Here is a 19668-nt window from a genome sequence, read left to right on the forward strand (position 1 = left end):
ACACACACATACAATAAGCCGTAGGCCAAACCACATAAAAAACAGACAAATCGAGTCAAGGCATGTCGGCTGGAGCTGGGCAGAGTGGGAGGCGGGTCTGGGAGGTTTTGGGACGGGGCTTACCCAGAGCTGCATTCATATGAGAAGGTGTGCTTAGGCAAGGACACTCTGAACGCTTTCAGTGACTGCTTCAGAAACTACCTTGTGCTCTGACTATCTGCTACCAGAATGTCCAACCCTGCGCTCGAACCCGGCTCCAGAGGAAACCCGCTCAAATTCAAACTACAGGACTACGAGAGCCTGCGCAGCGCCTGCCTGAAGGAGAAGAAGCTGTTCGAGGACCCCGAGTTTGCAGCTGACCAGGGGTCCATTGGGAAGCTACCCGCGCTGAAACCCGACCAAAACATCGTGTGGCTCAGACCCAAGGTATTAGACCGCTCTGCTTCTGCTTCTGCTAATGCTACTGCTACTGCTACTGCTACTTCTACTGCTACTTCTACTGCTACTTCTAGGTATGAGAATCCGTTCTATCGTCTCTGTATTATTATTATTATTATTATTATTATTATTATTATTATTATTATTATTATTATTATTATTATTACATGAATATCATAAATGCTTAATGCATATACAACATAATTATACTGGGAGTTTATCAGTGCATATTTAAGTATTTTTATATTACAGAATATATTTAACTTTTGCGGTAGCCGATATATATTTTTATAGGGGAATTGTAAGACCCCATCTAACCTTTTTAAGAATTAAACATTAATCTTATGCAACATATCTTAGCAATTATATTCTTTACAGTGTAATGTTATTTTGGTATATTTTACAGTGTAGATGACTAATAATAATAATAATAATAATAATAATAATAATAATAATAATAATACATTATTATTAAGCAACACTATGTTTCACTGTGCTATAATTCAGAAGCCTTTTCTTTAACGTTTATTTGAAATGGTTCTGCTTTAAACCAGACCCGTGGCTTGTTCTGCTGTAATTGTGTTTATTTCATTCAGTGCTTGAAAACGTCACCGGGGAGGTTTTTCTTTGTTTTTTGTAATAGTGTTATTTTAGATTGCAAAGTGTTTGGTTTCTTAATCGTTGATTGATCGCATTGACAAAAAATAGAATAAGATGCGTCGGTTTCTTAGATACAGGAGCTGTAATGTTGCACAAATCTAAAATACTGCGTATAAAATTATAGAAAACTATTGAAACTTCTGAAGGTAAACCTTGGCACCAAAGTATAATATTTATAAAACTCCAGAGCTTGGGAAAGTATTCTAATAATTGTTTGTGCCGCTCTATAATATAAGTATCGATATTGAAGTTAATGGGAACTGTGTGAATTTCTTTTCAACAGTATAACTATGAATACTGAAACTACAATAACTGTCTGAATAATATATAATAAAACTATGGATGCTGATGTTTAATGGTACTCTCTGATTAATGTGTGGTGTCAGTGTTGAGGAAGTTACTTTTAAATAGTAATACATTACAATTACTCTAACAGGGTCTCCCCTGGTAAAGGCACGGCCGCGTGGTGTGCAGGGGGAGTCATACAGTCAGGGGAGCACAGGGGTCCCCGAGGGTCTCCCCTGGTAAAGGCACGGCCGCGTGGTGTGCTGGGGGAGTCATGCAGTCAGGGGAGCGCAGGGGTCCCGGAGGGTCTTCCCTGGTAAAGGCATGGCCGCATGGTGTGCAGGGGGAGTCACAGTCAGGGGAGCACAGGGGTCCCCGAGGGTCTCCCCTGGTAAAGACACGGCCGCAGGGTGAGTCATACAGTCAGGGGAGCGCAGGGGTCCCCGAGGGTCTCCCCTGGTAAAGACACGGCCGCAGGGTGAGTCATACAGTCAGGGGAGCGCAGGGACCCTGAGGGTCTGCCCTGGTAAAAGCACGGCCGCGTGGTGTGCTGGGGGAGTCATACAGTCAGGAGAGCACCTTTGTCCTCCAGGCATCCACTCTAGAATTTTTGGGTGTGACGAGGGGGTTGGTTTGGGGATCGTGGGTACACACTGACCTTCAATTTCCCCGAGCTGTTGTGGGGAATTGTAGCAGTGAGGGGACGTGATTGGACATTCTAAATTAGGGAGAAAAACTGGCTGAGTGTCACAGCAGTGGTGGGAATGGAGAAGCTTCTACAGTAGAATGGTTATTGAAAATGTAACAAAAAAAGAATATCAGATTTTCTCATCAACAAGTATCGAGAGGTACTTCCTTGTGCCAATAGGGACCACAATGAGCGTTACACTGACAGGAAACCAAAAATGTTCAGAGCTCAAAGATCAGAATCTCAGAATGATGATGATGATGATGATGATGATGATGATGATGATGATGATGATGATGATGATGATGATGATGATGATGATGATGAATGATGACTCGAAAACTCTCTAAAATATAACAAAGTCCCGAGAATTCTCACCTTTTTATATGTTTTTGGCAGGCAAATGTTCCTTTTTAAAACATAAATAAATCATTTAATATAGATTATATAGACATCACAAGAAGTGTTTTCCCTGGTATATTTCCATGCTGACAAAACAAGTTCATTGTCATTAAACTCAGATGCATGGATAAAAGTGCAAAAAAATACGTTGAGAGAAAAAGGAGAAGGACATTTTGACCTTACTTTGGCGACTTATTTCTCTTACTGTATGACAGCTATTGACTTTTTCTTTTCTACATTTCACCTCAGAGTGTTGGAAACTACAAATTAAAAGTGAAATGGTGCTTTTGGTTTTATACACATATTTTGAGCCTTTCAGGTACTGTGTGATTATCATGTGAGGGCGAGGACTCTAGGTATGTGTGTGAACTGGTTTTAAGGGAGCTTGTTGGTATCTAACTGGGGATGTTTTTTTTTTTTCAGGAGATCAACAAGCAAGCCCAGTTTATAGTGGGAAAAACTGATACCACTGATATCTGCCAGGGTCAGCTAGGTAATACAGCACCTGCATGGCTCATTTGGAAACACTTGACTTTATAGCTTGCACAACATGAAATGAACGTGTTCCAGAGCCCCCTGCAGACAGAGACGCATTACTGCACCTTTGTGTCCCGTGTTGTCTATCACAGCAACCCCACATTAAATGAAATCACATGCCAAATGCACCCACACTGTACCTGTTTACCTACGCTCTCGAGATCTCTTAGCATTTGCAGCCTCATTAAAGTTATTACAGCTAACAAAATAATTTCATAAATCTAAGCCATTTTACACTTCAGAGCTTCATAGGTCTGAAATGTGCAGTTTTGAAAGAAACACATAGCATGTACATGCTGTAACACGTGCTTCTGTCAAAACTGCACATTTAAGACCTATATAATGAATCGATGCTCATGGAGTTGCACATTTATGGAACTATTTTGCAAGTGGCAATCGGTTTAAATACTTTGTATGCATAGTTTGTAAATACGTGCCAGTGGTTATTTCTGTTTCAACATTCTCTCAAACTTGATGTATTTGAATATTCTAATGAAGCTGGTCCCTATGAAAAAAGCAGAGAAACACTTCTGTACAGTAGGAAGTGTGTTATTTATTTCAGACCTCTGTCATGTAATGGCTTCTTTTGCATCTTTTTGCTCCAGCCATCCCTTTAGAAGTTTCACTGTAAATTTGCACAGTGTTATTTCCATGCTTTTCCAGTGGTTATTCATTTAACGTGGTCTCCGAATGGCTCACCTAGCATGGCTGTGTGGTGTGCAGGGGGAGTCATACAGTTAGGGGAGCGCCCTGACTGTGCGAAGTCGTCGGTCTTCACTGGAGACTCCAAAAGGCGTGTTGCATTGGCATTGCATTGGTTGCATCTCCTCATCGCGCTACAGCGCACCCTGCTGGCCAGGCGCCCAGTGAGCTCAGAGCGGACACCTGCAGGACTGGCCTTTGTCCTCCAGAGGGCGGTATCTCGCTGACATCCGCTCTCGAGTTCCTGGGTGTGGAAGAGGAAGCTGGCTCGGCCGTGGGATCGGAGGACTCCCGCTGAACCTTCACTTCTCCTGAGCTGTGTGGAAAATTGCTGCGGTGAGGGGGAAAAATAATTGGACAAAAAAAAAAGAAAATGTATCTCTTGATCTGTCAGTGATTCGATTGTCCCGGGGTGTGCGTGCGCTCTGTTTTAATGCAGAGCCCCACTCCCCACCCCCAGTCCAGCTGCTCCCTGTTAGCAAGGAATGTGTTTACGACAATGTTTTACATGCATGAAGGAGAGCCTGGAAGCACAATAAAGCTATTGATACAGCTAACAAGGACCTCCCCCCTGCAGAGAGAAGACATACCGAGTACTGGAACAATCCAGTAATAACAATAGATGTGTTTCACACACACACAGGGTGAACATATACAAAATCTAAGTAGAAATATGAATAGTGGGTACAGGGCGTTGCGATCATACTGGAGAGTTACAGGCTTCTGTGCTCGACCGCTGTCATGCCTCTGTCAGAATAAGTTAGAAACTTCTGTGAATGATGCCCATAGCACAGGAGGCACTTGACAGAGGTTTCCATGCCTTCCTTGTGTCACAATGTGTGCTGCCTATGCTGGCTGGGTGAAGAGAGGGGAGAGCCGGTCTGCCTGTCTCTCTCACTCTCTCTCTGTCTCCTTCTCGTAGGGGATTGCTGGCTCCTGGCTGCCCTCTCCTGCCTCACCCTGCAGCCCACACTCATCTCCTATGTGGTTCCTGAAGACCAGAGCTTCCAGAAGTCCTACGCCGGCCTCTTCAGATTCAGGGTGGGTGGAGAGGGGCGGGATTGAAGAAATGGAGAGAGGGGCAAAATAGGGGGGAGAGGAAGTGGGGGATACAAAACAATAATTGTGTGAATATAGTAATTCCTACAGCTGAGGAGGAGAATTCTACAGGCTGAGTGTCAAAAACTTGTATTTATTATTTGTGCTGAGTGAGTAATCCATTTATTCTGTTATTTTAGAGAGGTAAAGGGAGCAGTCCTATTCTGCTAGTTAGGGAGTCTTTTGTTTAGTTAGTGCCATTGACAGCAAGGTTGTTAAACTTACTTTCACACGTGTGTGCAATAAAACCAGCAATTTCTCAAAAGAATCCTGGTGCCTCCTTCACCTGCATTGGGACTGAGGGAGGTATTGCCCTCAGTACACCACCAGGGGCAAACTTCTACACAGTCTAAAGCAGGGTCTCCAATGCTGGTCCTGGAGAGCCCCAATCCTGTAATCACTCTGGAATTTAGAGCCGATGGCACTGATTATATGATTTTTGCATTGTCAGATTCAATGAAGAATCCTGAGACTGAAGGGTGCATTGTAAAAAACTGTCCTAGGAAAGAAAGTGAGGAGGATGAGGGGCAGGGAGAGGGCAATACAGCAGCCCGAGTCAGCTTAGGGGTAGTGGTGTTAGAGGCAGCGGGGGTGTTGCGGATCGTGGGGTGTTATACAATGAAACAGCTGCTGGCTTCTGAAAGCAGAGCTCTCTTGATACAGGAGACAGGGAACACCGCTGTGTCAGGTGAGACTGAGCCCAAGTGCAAAATATTTAAAGACTTTCTAGATCAGACGAAAGGAAAGATGTTGTAGTTTTTCAAACTTTAGTATGTGTGCCTGAAGAACATACCAGCAAACTGAATACAAGTTTGAATACAAAGTCACGATGTTTAGTCACCTTAGTAATTTCATCATTTTTTTTCTGTCTGCTTGTTTGTTTTTCTGTATCAGTGTTTTCCTTTTCCACATTTCCAATGAGCCAGTTTAAATTTGGGAGTTTAAATACGAATGGCTCAAGAAATTTCTTGGTGGGCTTAAAGAAATAAAACCGAGGTCCTTTTGAAAGTCACCCCAAGTCTCTACAAGTCACTTTGGATAAAAACATCTGCTAAATGACTAAATAATAATATTAAGTTTCTGCAAAAAACCCATTAAGACATGGCAAATCAGTCAGACTGGTAAAAAAAATTGGAAAGGTGACATCTTTTTTAGTAATAAATCTCAGATCTAGAACGGTTTAAACCTGTTTCTGTAACAGTGAGTGATTTGAAGGGAAGGTGCTTGTTTTTATAAAGGTGTGTGCTCCAACTGACAGCAAAGAAAGAATCAAATTCCTCCAACGTTTTATCAGACTGTAAATTAAAAGAGGTGTTTATAGACTGTGATTTTAACTGTACTGTTATTTATATATACTGGTATTTGCATATCATCTCCTGAGACTCTCCCTTGGCGACAGCTTGTGGTTATTTTCTTTCATCATGTAGGTGGGCTGGGTCTGGATAGGTATGCTTTATTCTCTTTCTGTTGAACCTGTCATAACAGACTCAGACAGGTTTTAACAGGCTCTCAGTCCCAGGGAGCTCAGCTCAGCCAATAGAGGTATCTGCTTATGCAGACAATATTTCTGTTTTTGTTAATAACACTATGTAACACAATTTTTGTTCCTGGGTAGTAAGTGTTATTTCCTAATTGCTTATGCCTCAAAAGTATAGAAAATGGCTATTATTCCCCACAAACTTTGCTTTTGTGACCAGGACAGTGATATTTTCAAATTTACCTATTTCCAATGAGAAAACAGGCGAATTTGTGTCTTTTCATTCACATAAAGTCAGAAAAAAACAACATATGAATCCAAATTAACATGTACTTATACTAAAGTAATACAAAAATGACTACAAAAGATTTAGAAGTGAGTAGTTTTTCGAGATTTACGATTACTGTAAATCACTTTCACGAATCAGCCCCCAAATGTAGTCTCCCATCATGTTCTCGTTATACTGTCCTTGGTAGCGGCGTTCAAAGTCCAGTATATCCTGGTGGAAGCGCTCGCCTTGCTCCTCCGAGTACACTCCCATGTTCTCCTTGAATTTATCAAGATGAGCATCAAGGATATGGACTTTGAGGGACATCCTACAGCCCATTGTGCGGTAGTTCTTCACCAGTCTCAACTAGCTCCACATAGTTTTCGGCCTTGTGATTGCCCAGGAAGCCCCGAACCACTGCGACAAAGCTGTTCCAAGCCGCTTTCTCCTTACTAGTGAGCTTCTTGGGGAATTCATTGCACTCCAGGATCTTCTTTATCTGTGGTCCGACAAAGACACCGGCTTTGACCTTTGCCTCAGACAGCTTAGGGAAGAAGTCTTGAAGGTACTTGAAGGCTGCCGACTCCTTATCTAGAGCTCTGACAAATTGTTTCATGAGGCCCAATTTGATGTGCAGTGGTGGCATCAGCACCTTCCGGGGGTCCACCAGTGGCTCCCACTTGACGTTGTTCCTCCCCACAGAGAACTCGGTCCGCTGTGGCCAGTCCCGCCTGTGGTAGTGCGCCTTGGTGTCCCTGCTGTCCCAAAGGCAAAGATAGCAGGGAAACTTGGTAAAACCGCCTTGGAGACCCATCAAGAATGCCACCATTTTGAAGTCTCCTATGACCTTGATGCCATCTCAGAAAATTGCAGATATGTATCCACTTAGGCAGCTGGAACTAAACTGAACTGGTGGGCTTAAGGCCCCTGTATTTATACTACTATTTATATTACTGGAAAGCTCTAGAAAGTTCTAGAAGTTACTCCAAGTTTACTCAGCACTGAATCTATCTGGAATGTTCTGGAAAATAGGTAAATTTCAAAATATCACTGTCCTGGTCACAAAAGCAAAGTTTGTGGGGAATAATAGCCATTTTCTATACTTTTGAGGCATAAGCAATTAGGAAATAACACTTACTACCCAGGAACCAAAAAAAATTGTTACACGGTGAATCAAACAGATGTTAATAATCTGTATGAAAGCCAGAAATGTTTTGCCGGGTGGGTTACAATGGAGTCGAGGGGAGATTATTTGGAAAAAATACTGTGAGGGAATGTTAGAGAATGGAAAAGTGCGCCTGCAGAAATGGCGTTGGGTTTTACCACTGCTCTCTTACAGGAGAAGGGTTTTGATTATAAGTTGGGTTTAAATTGTTCTGAATGTATTTTTATTTTTGGTACACCTTACACTAAAAGAAAAATGTTTGTAAATTGGCAAATTATTTTATGACAAGCCTAGTTATCTATTTTTAGTAGGACGGCTCACATTGCTGACGTTGGTGAAATAAATTTTATTACTGTTTTTCGAATCAGTAGGATTAAGCTAGATTTTAAATACTACAGTGTGATGAATGATTTAGAAATGTTTTTTTTTTAATTAGCGTATGGTGCACTTTGTGAGACTGATAGAGGAATTCTCAATATTTATTTGTAATAGTCGGTTGTTTTTTGATATCTTTTAAATATTTAAATACTTAAAAAATAATATTGTGTATCTGTCATGTTCACCATGTATGCTGTGACAGACAGACAGATGGAGGGAGAGACAGTCGGGCGGACAGATACGATCAGCGCATTATCCATTTTTTGAACGAGGATCAAAAACAAAGCAGAGTGACGATAAAGAGCAAGAAAAATGGCGAGATAAATAGAAAGCTGTAGAGATGCGTAGCAGCGAGTTCACAGGACAGCTGTTTGGAATCATATTCCCCTGTGAGTGACGAGAGATTGGGCTGCAGCACGGAACCCTATGCCGGAGGCTAGCTTCATGATGAACAGTTCCAGGAGGGAGGGAGCCAGGCATAGCTGGACGTGTACATGCTGGTGTTATTGCAGAGTTACTGCAGCTACCCCCCTCCCGCCCCCCACCTCGCTGCCGTGTTCAAAGATTGGCTGCACCTCTCACTAATAAACAGCCCGAGGACACAGAGAGATCCGAAACAGATGGTGTTGAGTTCAGTGTTTCAGTTTTTGTACCAAGGTATAGAGACGGAGAATGTGTTAGGGAGGGAGAGAGAAACTATAAAACCACTCGATAAAACTATTAAAAAAAGCTTGAAGCCAAGTAGACAAGCATTGTTGCCACTGCCTTCTTCAGTGTGCTAGAAGGCTGTGGCTGAAATGTTTTACCTTTTAGTTTTACCTCAGAATTCGGATTGAGCATTCGAGATGAACTTCCAGATTTACTGACTGTTCGAAACTGTTTTCTCTCGCTGCCCTGTGAATAGCACTCGCTGTAATACTGAGCTGAGATTCCAATTGAATTAAATGTAAGTTTAATTTAGTTGAGCTGTATACTTAATAGAAGAATCAAAGAGTTGGCTACCAAAAAAAATGATGACTGTAAAGATGGGTACTTGCCCCCCCCCCCCCCCCCTCTCTCTCTCTCTCTCTCTCTCTCTCTCTCTCTCTCTTCTCTGTCTGTCTCTCTCTCTCCCTGTGTCTCTCTCTCACGCTCTCTCACATTCTTTCTCTCTCAGTTCTGGCAGTATGGATGCTGGGAGGAGGTTCTGGTTGATGACAGGCTGCCCACTCTGAACAGGAAGCTGCTCTTCACCCACTCGCTGAGCCAGAATGAGTTCTGGAGCGCCCTGCTGGAGAAGGCCTACGCCAAGTCAGTCCGACTGTCTGTGTGTCCCTGTGTGTGTCTCTCACACTCCCTCCCCATCTCTCACCCCCTCTCTCACTCCCTCCCTGTCTCTTACTCTCTCTCTCACACTCTCACACTCCCTCCCCCTCCCTCACTCCCTCTCTTTCTCCCCCTCTCACACTCCTCCCTCTCTCTCTCTCAGGCTGTGCGGGTGCTATGCCAGTCTGAAGGGAGGCAGTATCTCCGAGGCGATGGAGGATTTCACCGGCGGGATTGCTGAGACTATCAAGGTGTCTAAGGTGTCTGCGCTGTGGGGACAGATCAACCAGGCCCTGAGCAGAGGCACCCTGCTGTCCTGCTTTATAGAGGTACACTCGCTCTTCTGCCCCCTTCCTCTCCCCTTCTCTCCCCCTATCCCACCCCCCCTTCACGTGTGCTATCAGCCACGCAAATATCAACCTGCCGTTGATCTCCTTGGTTTGTTTTGTACACACGGCTCTGTTTTAGAGTTAAATTGTACCATGCTATAGCGTTGTTCTTAATTGTTGATTCTGCGTTCGAGTCTGTTTTTTGTTCTCTCAGACGCAGAGTAAGAGTGAGGTCGGTCAGCAGACACCGAACGGGCTGGTGAAAGGGCACGCCTACTCGATCACGGGCACAGGCACGGTGAGAACACATCGCTGCTGAAATCATCCCCTTGACCAAGCCTTACACCAGCCACATACCCGACTCAGAGGCACTGGAACAGTTTCTATAGTGGGGGTGCTGAAAGCCATTAAACAAAACTGCAACCCCTCTATATGATGGGAGCCATGCATTCAGTTGCTATTATGTTAAACATGTTAATAAAACGAACACCTGTGTATCTATTTAAGTACAAAATCTTTAAGCAATGTTTAAGCATGCTTACCATAAAACGCTTAGAGCAGACAGAGAAAACTAGCACACACTGTTGTGATCCACTTAAATGTGATTTTAGCAGGTGGTACCGCTGAAGAACTTACAAAAAAAATCGCATATTATTTTTTGGGACATTCATCACTATTGTCTTATAAACATATTATCCTTGTTAAGAACATGCGCTAACACAATAGCTGTGAAATGTACAGTTTTGAAAGAAACACATGCTATCTCTGCTACACCTGGTTAAAGAAAGTTTTCAATGTCCTTCCCTTACTCTCAGGAAGTCTGTTGCACTTCCAAGGATAATTTCACCTCAGCAGTGTCTTCTGGGTCAAAGCATGTGACTGGCTGAAAGCATGACAGTCAATAGGGGAAGCAGCTGATTGGTTATTGACAAGACAAAAGACAGTGAAGGGGTGGAGACAATTTCACCCTCCATGTGGCAAAGGAAGTGCAACACAGTCTTAAAGCATGGCTTGCAAACAGAGATTTCTTTAACCTAGAGTAGTACCAGTTGTCAGTTTGCTAAAACACGTGTTTCTTTCAAAACTGCCCATTTGAGAAGCGGTAAATTATTTTTTTTACTAAGCTAGTAACAATTATAATCTCCTTTCGACATTTAACTTGAGGTTCTCTCAGGCAAAATAAATACATTCAAATCAAATAAATTAAAATGTCCCTTGAAGCAGGGAGCTGTATTTCTTGAGTGCCTGAGATACAGCGCCCTTCCCTGGGCAGCCCCGGTCTCACCTCCCTGTTATGTCTCAGGTGAAGGCCGGCAGCGTGTCCCTCCTAAGGCTGCGGAACCCCTGGGGCTTCCTGGAGTACAGCGGACCCTGGAGTGATGAGTAAGACCTCCTTCACACACCTGCACAGCTACACACCACGCATGACAAATTATTATTATTATTTGTTTATTTAGCAGATGCCTTTATCCAAGGCGACTTACAGAGACTAGGGTATGTGAACTATGCATCAGCTGCAGAGTCACTTACAATTACGTCTCACCCGAAAGACGGAGCACAAGGAGGTTAAGTGACTTGCTCAGGGTCACACAATGAGTCAGTGGCTGAGGTGGGATTTGAACCGGGGACCTCTTGGTTACAAGTCAGTTTTTTTTACCACTGGACCACAAGCCTCTGAATGAAAGGGCCACATACCAAATGGAGGGGATAGAACTAGAAGAGGCTCACCACGAGAGAGACCTTGGTGGTGTACTAGATTCACCACTGTCAGCAACCACACAGTGTGGGGAAGCAATCAGAATGCTTGGGTATATAGCCAGAAGTGTAGAGTACAAATCCAAGAAGGTTATGATGAGGTTGTATAATGCACTAGTGAGACCACACTTGGAATTCTGTGCCCAGTTCTGGTCTCCACAGCACCACCAAGGGGCATTGCGGCCCTGGTCCAAAGAAGAGCAACCAGACTAATACCAGGACTTAAAGGATTGAGTGATGAAGATAGGATGAAAGAACTGAATCTATTAAGGGTGGAACAAAGAAGAATCATGATTGAAGTCTTTAAAATCTTCAAAGGAGTTGACATAGTTAACCAAATTTAGTACTTTAAGCACAGCACAGAAACCAGAACCAGAGGACACAGCAGGAAATGAAATGGAGATTAGGACAGAGGGAAGGAGACGCTTCTTCTCATAGAGACTGGTGAGGGTATGGAATGGTCTAACTAGTCAGATGCTGAATCACTGGGATCCTTTAAGACCCAACTTGACAAAGTTCTGAGATCAATCAGCTACTAGGAACTGGACTAACTCAGCTGAGTTCAATGACCTCCTCTTCTTCGTAAATTTTCTTCTGTTCTATGTGCTGAACTGTGAAATACTTGACAACCATCTAGAAGTCTTTTTCAATGTCTTCATTTATGACTAGAAGTCTTGAGAGACTTCTATGTGAAACATTTATCATTTCATTTATTACAGTTCTTTTTAAAAACAGTAAGAACTCTTATAAACATTAGCAACAGCACTACTAACCAATGCTTTACAATCCATTCTTTTATCTCTTATTAGCACCAGCAACATTTTAAATGAGAGCTGACCCACCCTTTATAATCCAGTCTCTATAGCTTCATTAAAATCTTTGCTGGCCCTTATTTAAAGGCGAGCTCACCAAGGCTTTACAATTGATTTGTTTTTAGCACTAGGGACATTATCACTTGTTTGGGAATGTCCCAGGAAGTGTGAGGACACTCTAATCCCTCTCTCTGTCTCCCCTCTCCCCACCTCCTCTCACTCAGGAGTCCAGAGTGGCAGACAGTTGACAGCAAAGAGAAGGAACTCCTTGATCTGCAGCCAAGACAGGATGGAGAGTTCTGGTAGGTGCAAGTCATCTAAACAGCAGCATGCAAGGCCGTCAGTGCTTTATTATATCAAAGGAAACAGCAACTAGTGTTATTATTATTATTTATTTCTTAGCAAATGTTGCAAACACAAATCTGACCAGCCTTGTTGTGTGTGTGTTTCAGGGTGTGCAGTCCCTCTCGTGTGTGTTTCAGGGTGTGCAGTTCCTCTCGTGTGTGTTTCAGGGTGTGCAGTTCCTCTCGTGTGTGTTTCAGGGTGTGCAGTCCCTCTCGTGTGTGTTTCAGGGTGTGCATTCCCTCTCGTGTGTGTTTCAGGGTGTGCAGTCCCTCTCGTGTGTGTTTCAGGGTGTGCAGTCCCTCTCGTGTGTGTTTCAGGGTGTGCAGTTCCTCTCGTGTGTGTTTCAGGGTGTGCAGTCTCTCTCGTGTGTGTTTCAGGGTGTGCATTCCCTCTCGTGTGTGTTTCAGGGTGTGCAGTCCCTCTCGTGTGTGTTTCAGGGTGTGCAGTTCCTCTCGTGTGTGTTTCAGGGTGTGCAGTTCCTCTCGTGTGTGTTTCAGGGTGTGCAGTCCCTCTCGTGTGTGTTTCAGGGTGTGCAGTCCCTCTCGTGTGTGTTTCAGGGTGTGCAGTCCCTCTCGTGTGTGTTTCAGGGTGTGCAGTCCCTCTCGTGTGTGTTTCAGGGTGTGCAGTCCCTCTCGTGTGTGTTTCAGGGTGTGCAGTCCCTCTTGTGTGTGTTTCAGGGTGTGCAGTTCCTCTCGTGTGTGTTTCAGGGTGTGCAGTCCCTCTCGTGTGTGTTTCAGGGTGTGTAACCCCTCTCGTGTGTGTTTCAGGGTGTGCAGTCCCTCTCGTGTGTGTTTCAGGGTGTGCAGTCCCTCTCGTGTGTGTTTCAGGGTGTGCATTCCCTCTCGTGTGTGTTTCAGGGTGTGCAGTCCCTCTCGTGTGTGTTTCAGGGTGTGCAGTTCCTCTCGTGTGTGTTTCAGGGTGTGCAGTTCCTCTCGTGTGTGTTTCAGGGTGTGCAGTCCCTCTCGTGTGTGTTTCAGGGTGTGCAGTCCCTCTCGTGTGTGTTTCAGGGTGTGCAGTTCCTCTCGTGTGTGTTTCAGGGTGTGCAGTTCCTCTCGTGTGTGTTTCAGGGTGTGCAGTCCCTCTCGTGTGTGTTTCAGGGTGTGCAGTCCCTCTCGTGTGTGTTTCAGGGTGTGCATTCCCTCTCGTGTGTGTTTCAGGGTGTGCAGTTCCTCTCGTGTGTGTTTCAGGGTGTGCAATTCCTCTCGTGTGTGTTTCAGGGTGTGCAGTCCCTCTCGTGTGTGTTTCAGGGTGTGCAGTCCCTCTCGTGTGTGTTTCAGGGTGTGCAGTCCCTCTCGTGTGTGTTTCAGGGTGTGCAGTTCCTCTCGTGTGTGTTTCAGGGTGTGCATTCCCTCTCGTGTGTGTTTCAGGGTGTGCATTCCCTCTCGTGTGTGTTTCAGGGTGTGCATTCCCTCTCGTGTGTGTTTCAGGGTGTGCAGTCCCTCTCGTGTGTGTTTCAGGGTGTGCAGTCCCTCTCGTGTGTGTTTCAGGGTGTGCATTCCCTCTCGTGTGTGTTTCAGGGTGTGCAGTTCCTCTCGTGTGTGTTTCAGGGTGTGCAGTTCCTCTCGTGTGTGTTTCAGGGTGTGTAACCCCTCTCGTGTGTGTTTCAGGGTGTGCATTCCCTCTCGTGTGTGTTTCAGGGTGTGCATTCCCTCTCGTGTGTGTTTCAGGGTGTGCAGTCCCTCTCGTGTGTGTTTCAGGGTGTGCAGTCCCTCTCGTGTGTGTTTCAGGGTGTGCATTCCCTCTCGTGTGTGTTTCAGGGTGTGCATTCCCTCTCGTGTGTGTTTCAGGGTGTGCAGTCCCTCTCGTGTGTGTTTCAGGGTGTGTAACCCCTCTCGTGTGTGTTTCAGGGTGTGCAGTCCCTCTCGTGTGTGTTTCAGGGTGTGCAGTCCCTCTCGTGTGTTTCAGGGTGTGTAACCCCTCTCGTGTGTGTTTCAGGGTGTGCAGTCCCTCTCGTGTGTGTTTCAGGGTGTGCAGTCCCTCTCGTGTGTGTTTCAGGGTGTGCAGTCCCTCTCGTGTGTGTTTCAGGGTGTGTAACCCCTCTCGTGTGTGTTTCAGGGTGTGCAGTCCCTCTCGTGTGTGTTTCAGGGTGTGCAGTCCCTCTCGTGTGTGTTTCAGGGTGTGCAGTCCCTCTCGTGTGTGTTTCAGGGTGTGTAACCCCTCTCGTGTGTGTTTCAGGGTGTGCAGTCCCTCTAGGGGTGTGTTTCAGGGTGTGCAGTTCCTCTTGTGTGTGTTTCAGGGTGTGCAGTTCCTCTCGTGTGTGTTTCAGGGTGTGCAGTTCCTCTCGTGTGTGTTTCAGGGTGTGCAGTCCCTCTCGTGTGTGTTTCAGGGTGTGCATTCCCTCTCGTGTGTGTTTCAGGGTGTGCAGTTCCTCTCGTGTGTGTTTCAGGGTGTGCAATTCCTCTCGTGTGTGTTTCAGGGTGTGCAGTCCCTCTCGTGTGTGTTTCAGGGTGTGCAGTCCCTCTCGTCTGTGTTTCAGGGTGTGCAGTCCCCCTCGTGTGTGTTTCAGGGTGTGCAGTTCCTCTCGTGTGTGTTTCAGGGTGTGCATTCCCTCTCGTGTGTGTTTCAGGGTGTGCATTCCCTCTCGTGTGTGTTTCAGGGTGTGCATTCCCTCTCGTGTGTGTTTCAGGGTGTGCAGTCCCTCTCGTGTGTGTTTCAGGGTGTGCAGTCCCTCTCGTGTGTGTTTCAGGGTGTGCATTCCCTCTCGTGTGTGTTTCAGGGTGTGCATTCCCTCTCGTGTGTGTTTCAGGGTGTGCAGTCCCTCTCGTGTGTGTTTCAGGGTGTGCATTCCCTCTCGTGTGTGTTTCAGGGTGTGCAGTCCCTCTCGTGTGTGTTTCAGGGTGTGCAGTCCCTCTCGTGTGTTTCAGGGTGTGTAACCCCTCTCGTGTGTGTTTCAGGGTGTGCAGTCCCTCTCGTGTGTGTTTCAGGGTGTGCAGTCCCTCTCGTGTGTGTTTCAGGGTGTGCAGTCCCTCTCGTGTGTGTTTCAGGGTGTGTAACCCCTCTCGTGTGTGTTTCAGGGTGTGCAGTCCCTCTCGTGTGTGTTTCAGGGTGTGCAGTCCCTCTCGTGTGTGTTTCAGGGTGTGCAGTCCCTCTCGTGTGTGTTTCAGGGTGTGTAACCCCTCTCGTGTGTGTTTCAGGGTGTGCAGTCCCTCTAGGGGTGTGTTTCAGGGTGTGCAGTCCCTCTCGTGTGTGTTTCAGGGTGTGCAGTCCCTCTCGTGTGTGTTTCAGGGTGTGCAGTCCCTCTCGTGTGTGTTTCAGGGTGTGCAGTCCCTCTCGTGTGTGTTTCAGGGTGTGCATTCCCTCTCGTGTGTGTTTCAGGGTGTGCATTCCCTCTCGTGTGTGTTTCAGGGTGTGCAGTCCCTCTTGTGTGTGTTTCAGGGTGTGTAACCCCTCTCGTGTGTGTTTCAGGATGTGCATTGACGATTTCAAGAGCTTGTACAGCACGGTAGAGATGTGCAGTGTGAGTCCTGACTCCCTGGAGGACTCGCAGTCTGACTGGGGGATCAGCACTCACCAGGGGAGCTGGGTGGCAGGCTGCTCCTCGGGGGGGAACCCCAGCTTCACGAGTGAGTAACACACCACCCTCACCTTCCTCGACATACACCCAGTCTCTCTGTGAACCCCTCCTCTCTCCCCCTCCTCTCAGAGTCGTACTGGTGTAACCCCCAGTTCCGAGTGCGGCTGGAGGAGGATGATGACATTGCGGACGGGAAGCTGCTGTGCAGTGCAGTGCTGGAGCTGCTGCAGAAACACAGGAGGAAGGGGGGCAGCGTGGACTTCCTTCCAATCGCATTCGACATCTACCAGGTGTGTGTGTGTGTGTGTGTGTGTGTGTGTGTGTGTGTGTGTGCCTGCCTGTCTGCCTCTGTGTGTGTGTGTGTGTCTGTCTGTCTGTCTGTGTGTCTGTGTGTGTCTGTGCATCTGCCCGTGTCTGTGTGTGTGTGTGTGTGTCTGTGCATCTGCCCGTGTCTGTGTGTCTGCCTGCCTGTCTGCCCGTGTGTTTGTGTGTGTGTGTCTGTCAGAGAATGCCAGTCTGTCTCCCTGTCTGTCTCCCTGTCTGTCTCCCTGTCTGTCAGCCCACACCTCGGTGTTTCTCTCATCATTAAACTCTTGTTTCTCTTCTCTCCTCTCGCAGGTTCCCCCGGAGGTGAGGACTGTTTATTTTATATTTCTAGACTCGTCTGCGGTGAGAGAGAAAGAGCAGCTCCTGGTCAAACACAGACTGCATCCCAAAGAAAAATAAATACAGTATTGTAGTAACTGCAATAAGAGCCATGGAATAGGATGGCACGCTTCATCAGAAAGTAATGGGACAGTAATACAAATCCCGGGTATGGAAATGTCATTTAGTGCAACATTCAAATTTAGCATGCTATTATACTTGTTACTTCTATTTTACATCTGAATAATGCCCTTACACTTCAATAGCTGTCCGAAATAGAGAGCAGAATCAAAGTATTGAGACATGCAACTCATTCCATGTTTTCACTGCATGCACAGCAAATGAAACTAATCTCAGTACAAACAGACCGACCTGCTCACAAACACGTCTAAATGAAAACAGCTCCTAGATATTAAACTCCAGGTGGTACCATGGAGCCGGGCTTCACTGGGGAGCATTGCATTGGGTCTGGCGCTCCAGCGAGTTAGGGAGGCAAAACAGGCAGGGACTGTTTCTCCTCATCACGCCACAGCGAACCCTGCTGGCCAGGCGCCCAGTGAGCTCAGAGCGGACACCTGCAGGGCTGACCCTTCTCCAGAGGCTGGTAGCTCACTGACATCTGCTCTGGAGTTCCTGGGTGTAGAAGAGGAAGCTGGCTCGGTCATGGGATCGGAGGACGCCAGCTGAACCTTCAGTACTCCTGACTGTGTGGGGAATTGCTGCGGTGAGGGGGAAAAAATCATTGGACATTCTGAATTAAAAAAAACTTTCAGCTTCAGCTTTTCACTTCATATGACAGAGTGCACAGGCTGTGTTGCGAATGTCTGCCAGCGGTCTTACAAATATCAGGACAGTGATTGAAATCTCTCTCTCTCTCTCCCTCTCTCTCTCTCTGTCTCCCTCTCCCTCTCTCTCTCTCTCTCTCTCTGTCTCTCCCTCTCCCTCTCTCTCTCCCTCTCTCTCTCTCTCTCTCTCACTCTCTCTCTCTCTCTCTCTGTCTCTCGTTCCCTTGCTCACTCACTCAGTTCCAGAACGCCGTCGGCTCTCTGGATCGGGGTTTTTTTTCAAAGCGCCCCCCTGTGGCCCAGTCTTGTAGATACAGCTGCCTGCGCGCGGTGAGAGAGGGGGTCCGCCTGCCCCCGGGGGATTACGTCATCGTGGCATCGACCAACTCCCCCGGCCAGGAGGGCAGCTTCTACCTGAGAGTGTACGCCAAGAAGGGCAATGAGTCCAGGTGAGGCACACACTGACATCACAATAAGACACACTCTGACATCACAATAAGACACGCTCTGACATCACAATAAGACACGGTCTGACATCACAATAAGACACGCTCTGACATCACAATAAGACTCACTCTGACCTCACAATAAAACACGCTCTGACATCACAAGACACGCGCTGACATCACAATAAGACACGCTCTGACATCACAATAAGACACGCTCTGACCTCACCACTGTAGAGCTTGCTCTTTAGTTGAATGGCAAGACGTTGTTCTCTGAACCATGAGGTTCACGTCCAGCCCTCGCCTCTCCATTCAATTCAATGTGCTGAGAGTGCTATAAAAATTTGACTTATTGCAACAGAAGACATTGACAGCTGGTTTCAAACAAATATAACTGTCTCAGCAATTAGTGACTATGCAAGAAGCGTAGAACTAAAACTAATGAAATAGTTTCATCAACACCGAACTCTAATCTCAGACTGCCGAGTGTAGTTTTAGGTAAGGGAGTCTGAGATTACTGCTGATCAGGGATTATAAACCTGTTGTAAAACAATGTCATCACTTAAGGCATGATTGTCTTTTTGTAAACCTGTTTGTTTCTGAGAGAGTTCATGATTTATTACATTGATTACGTATTTTATTATACACGTTACCCAATTGAATTGTGTAATATTGCCCCCTGCTGTCTGAAGAAGGTAGTACGGAATTGTGTCTGCTGTTTGTGTTGTGAATGTTCATTTTGTGGTTTTCTTTTCTTTATTAGGAGGCAAGGTGATCATTTATGTTCTTCCACTTACTCCAAGGTAAGCCAAATCTGTGTTTATTTTTAGATAGGATAAAGCAATTCAAACCCACTGCCTCTCACACTGCAGCTCGGCACTCTAACCACTGAGCTACTCAAACCCGCTGCCTTCCACACTGCAGCCCAGCACTCTAACCACTGAGCTACTCAAACCCGCTGCCTCTCACACTGCAGCTCAGCACTCTAACCACTGAGCTACTCAAACCCACTGCCTGTCACGCTGCAGCCCAGCACTGTAACCACTGAGCTACTCAAACCCACTGCCTTCCACACTGCAGCCCAGCACTCTAACCACTGAGCTACTCAAACCCGCTGCCTTCCACATGAGAAATAACTCCATGCTGCAATTCAAAACAACAGCTTGATTAAAAGATCTTAGAAATACTAAAAAAAAATTAAACCCAATGAGAATCGTTTCCACTTCTGTATCAGCATCCTTTTCTAAATCCAGCACTAGTGAGTGTTTCATTAGAGATTAAAAGCACACATTTCTAGTCTATGGCTTGCTTTGAAGTGCAGAGGAAGGTGCTTCTTTAGTTGGGTTCGTTGTTAGTTTGATGTGGGTCTCCAGGGTTGCTCCCTGGCTAGATGTGTGTGTTTCAGCCCTGTGTGGATCTCTCCTCCTCTCCCCCAGGTGATGGCTGATCCCACTCCCCCTGACACCAAGAGCACTGTGGAGAAGCATTTCCATCAGCACGCCAGCATGGTGAGGCTCTGTCTGTCTGTCTGTCTGTCTGTCTGTATCTCGACCTGTCTGTCTGTCTGTCATTATATCTATCTGTCTCTATCCACCTACCTTCCTGTCTGCTTTTTAGCGTCACCTCTATATTAA

At 46.1% G+C, this 19668-nt stretch overlaps 1 protein-coding gene across 1 annotated transcript in view; it reads left to right on the forward strand.

The window, feature by feature from the left end:
* The first annotated feature begins 137 nt into the window (after positions 1 to 137).
* The window catches only part of LOC117394938 (calpain-9-like), a 26826-nt gene continuing 7295 nt past the window's right edge, over positions 138 to 19668 (forward strand). The window contains exons 1-14 of the mRNA XM_033993705.2: positions 138 to 426; positions 2897 to 2966; positions 4635 to 4753; positions 9255 to 9388; positions 9567 to 9732; positions 9947 to 10030; positions 11036 to 11115; positions 12524 to 12601; positions 16050 to 16207; positions 16288 to 16448; positions 16777 to 16788; positions 17829 to 18037; positions 18798 to 18837; positions 19471 to 19542. Coding sequence (XP_033849596.1) covers positions 229 to 426; positions 2897 to 2966; positions 4635 to 4753; positions 9255 to 9388; positions 9567 to 9732; positions 9947 to 10030; positions 11036 to 11115; positions 12524 to 12601; positions 16050 to 16207; positions 16288 to 16448; positions 16777 to 16788; positions 17829 to 18037; positions 18798 to 18837; positions 19471 to 19542 — 1581 coding nt within the window. The 5' untranslated portion in view covers positions 138 to 228. The remainder of the gene's footprint in view (positions 427 to 2896; positions 2967 to 4634; positions 4754 to 9254; positions 9389 to 9566; positions 9733 to 9946; positions 10031 to 11035; positions 11116 to 12523; positions 12602 to 16049; positions 16208 to 16287; positions 16449 to 16776; positions 16789 to 17828; positions 18038 to 18797; positions 18838 to 19470; positions 19543 to 19668) is intronic.

Source organism: Acipenser ruthenus, chromosome 30 (genome assembly GCF_902713425.1).
Source record: "Acipenser ruthenus chromosome 30, fAciRut3.2 maternal haplotype, whole genome shotgun sequence".
NCBI classification, from domain to species: Eukaryota; Metazoa; Chordata; class Actinopteri; order Acipenseriformes; family Acipenseridae; genus Acipenser; species Acipenser ruthenus.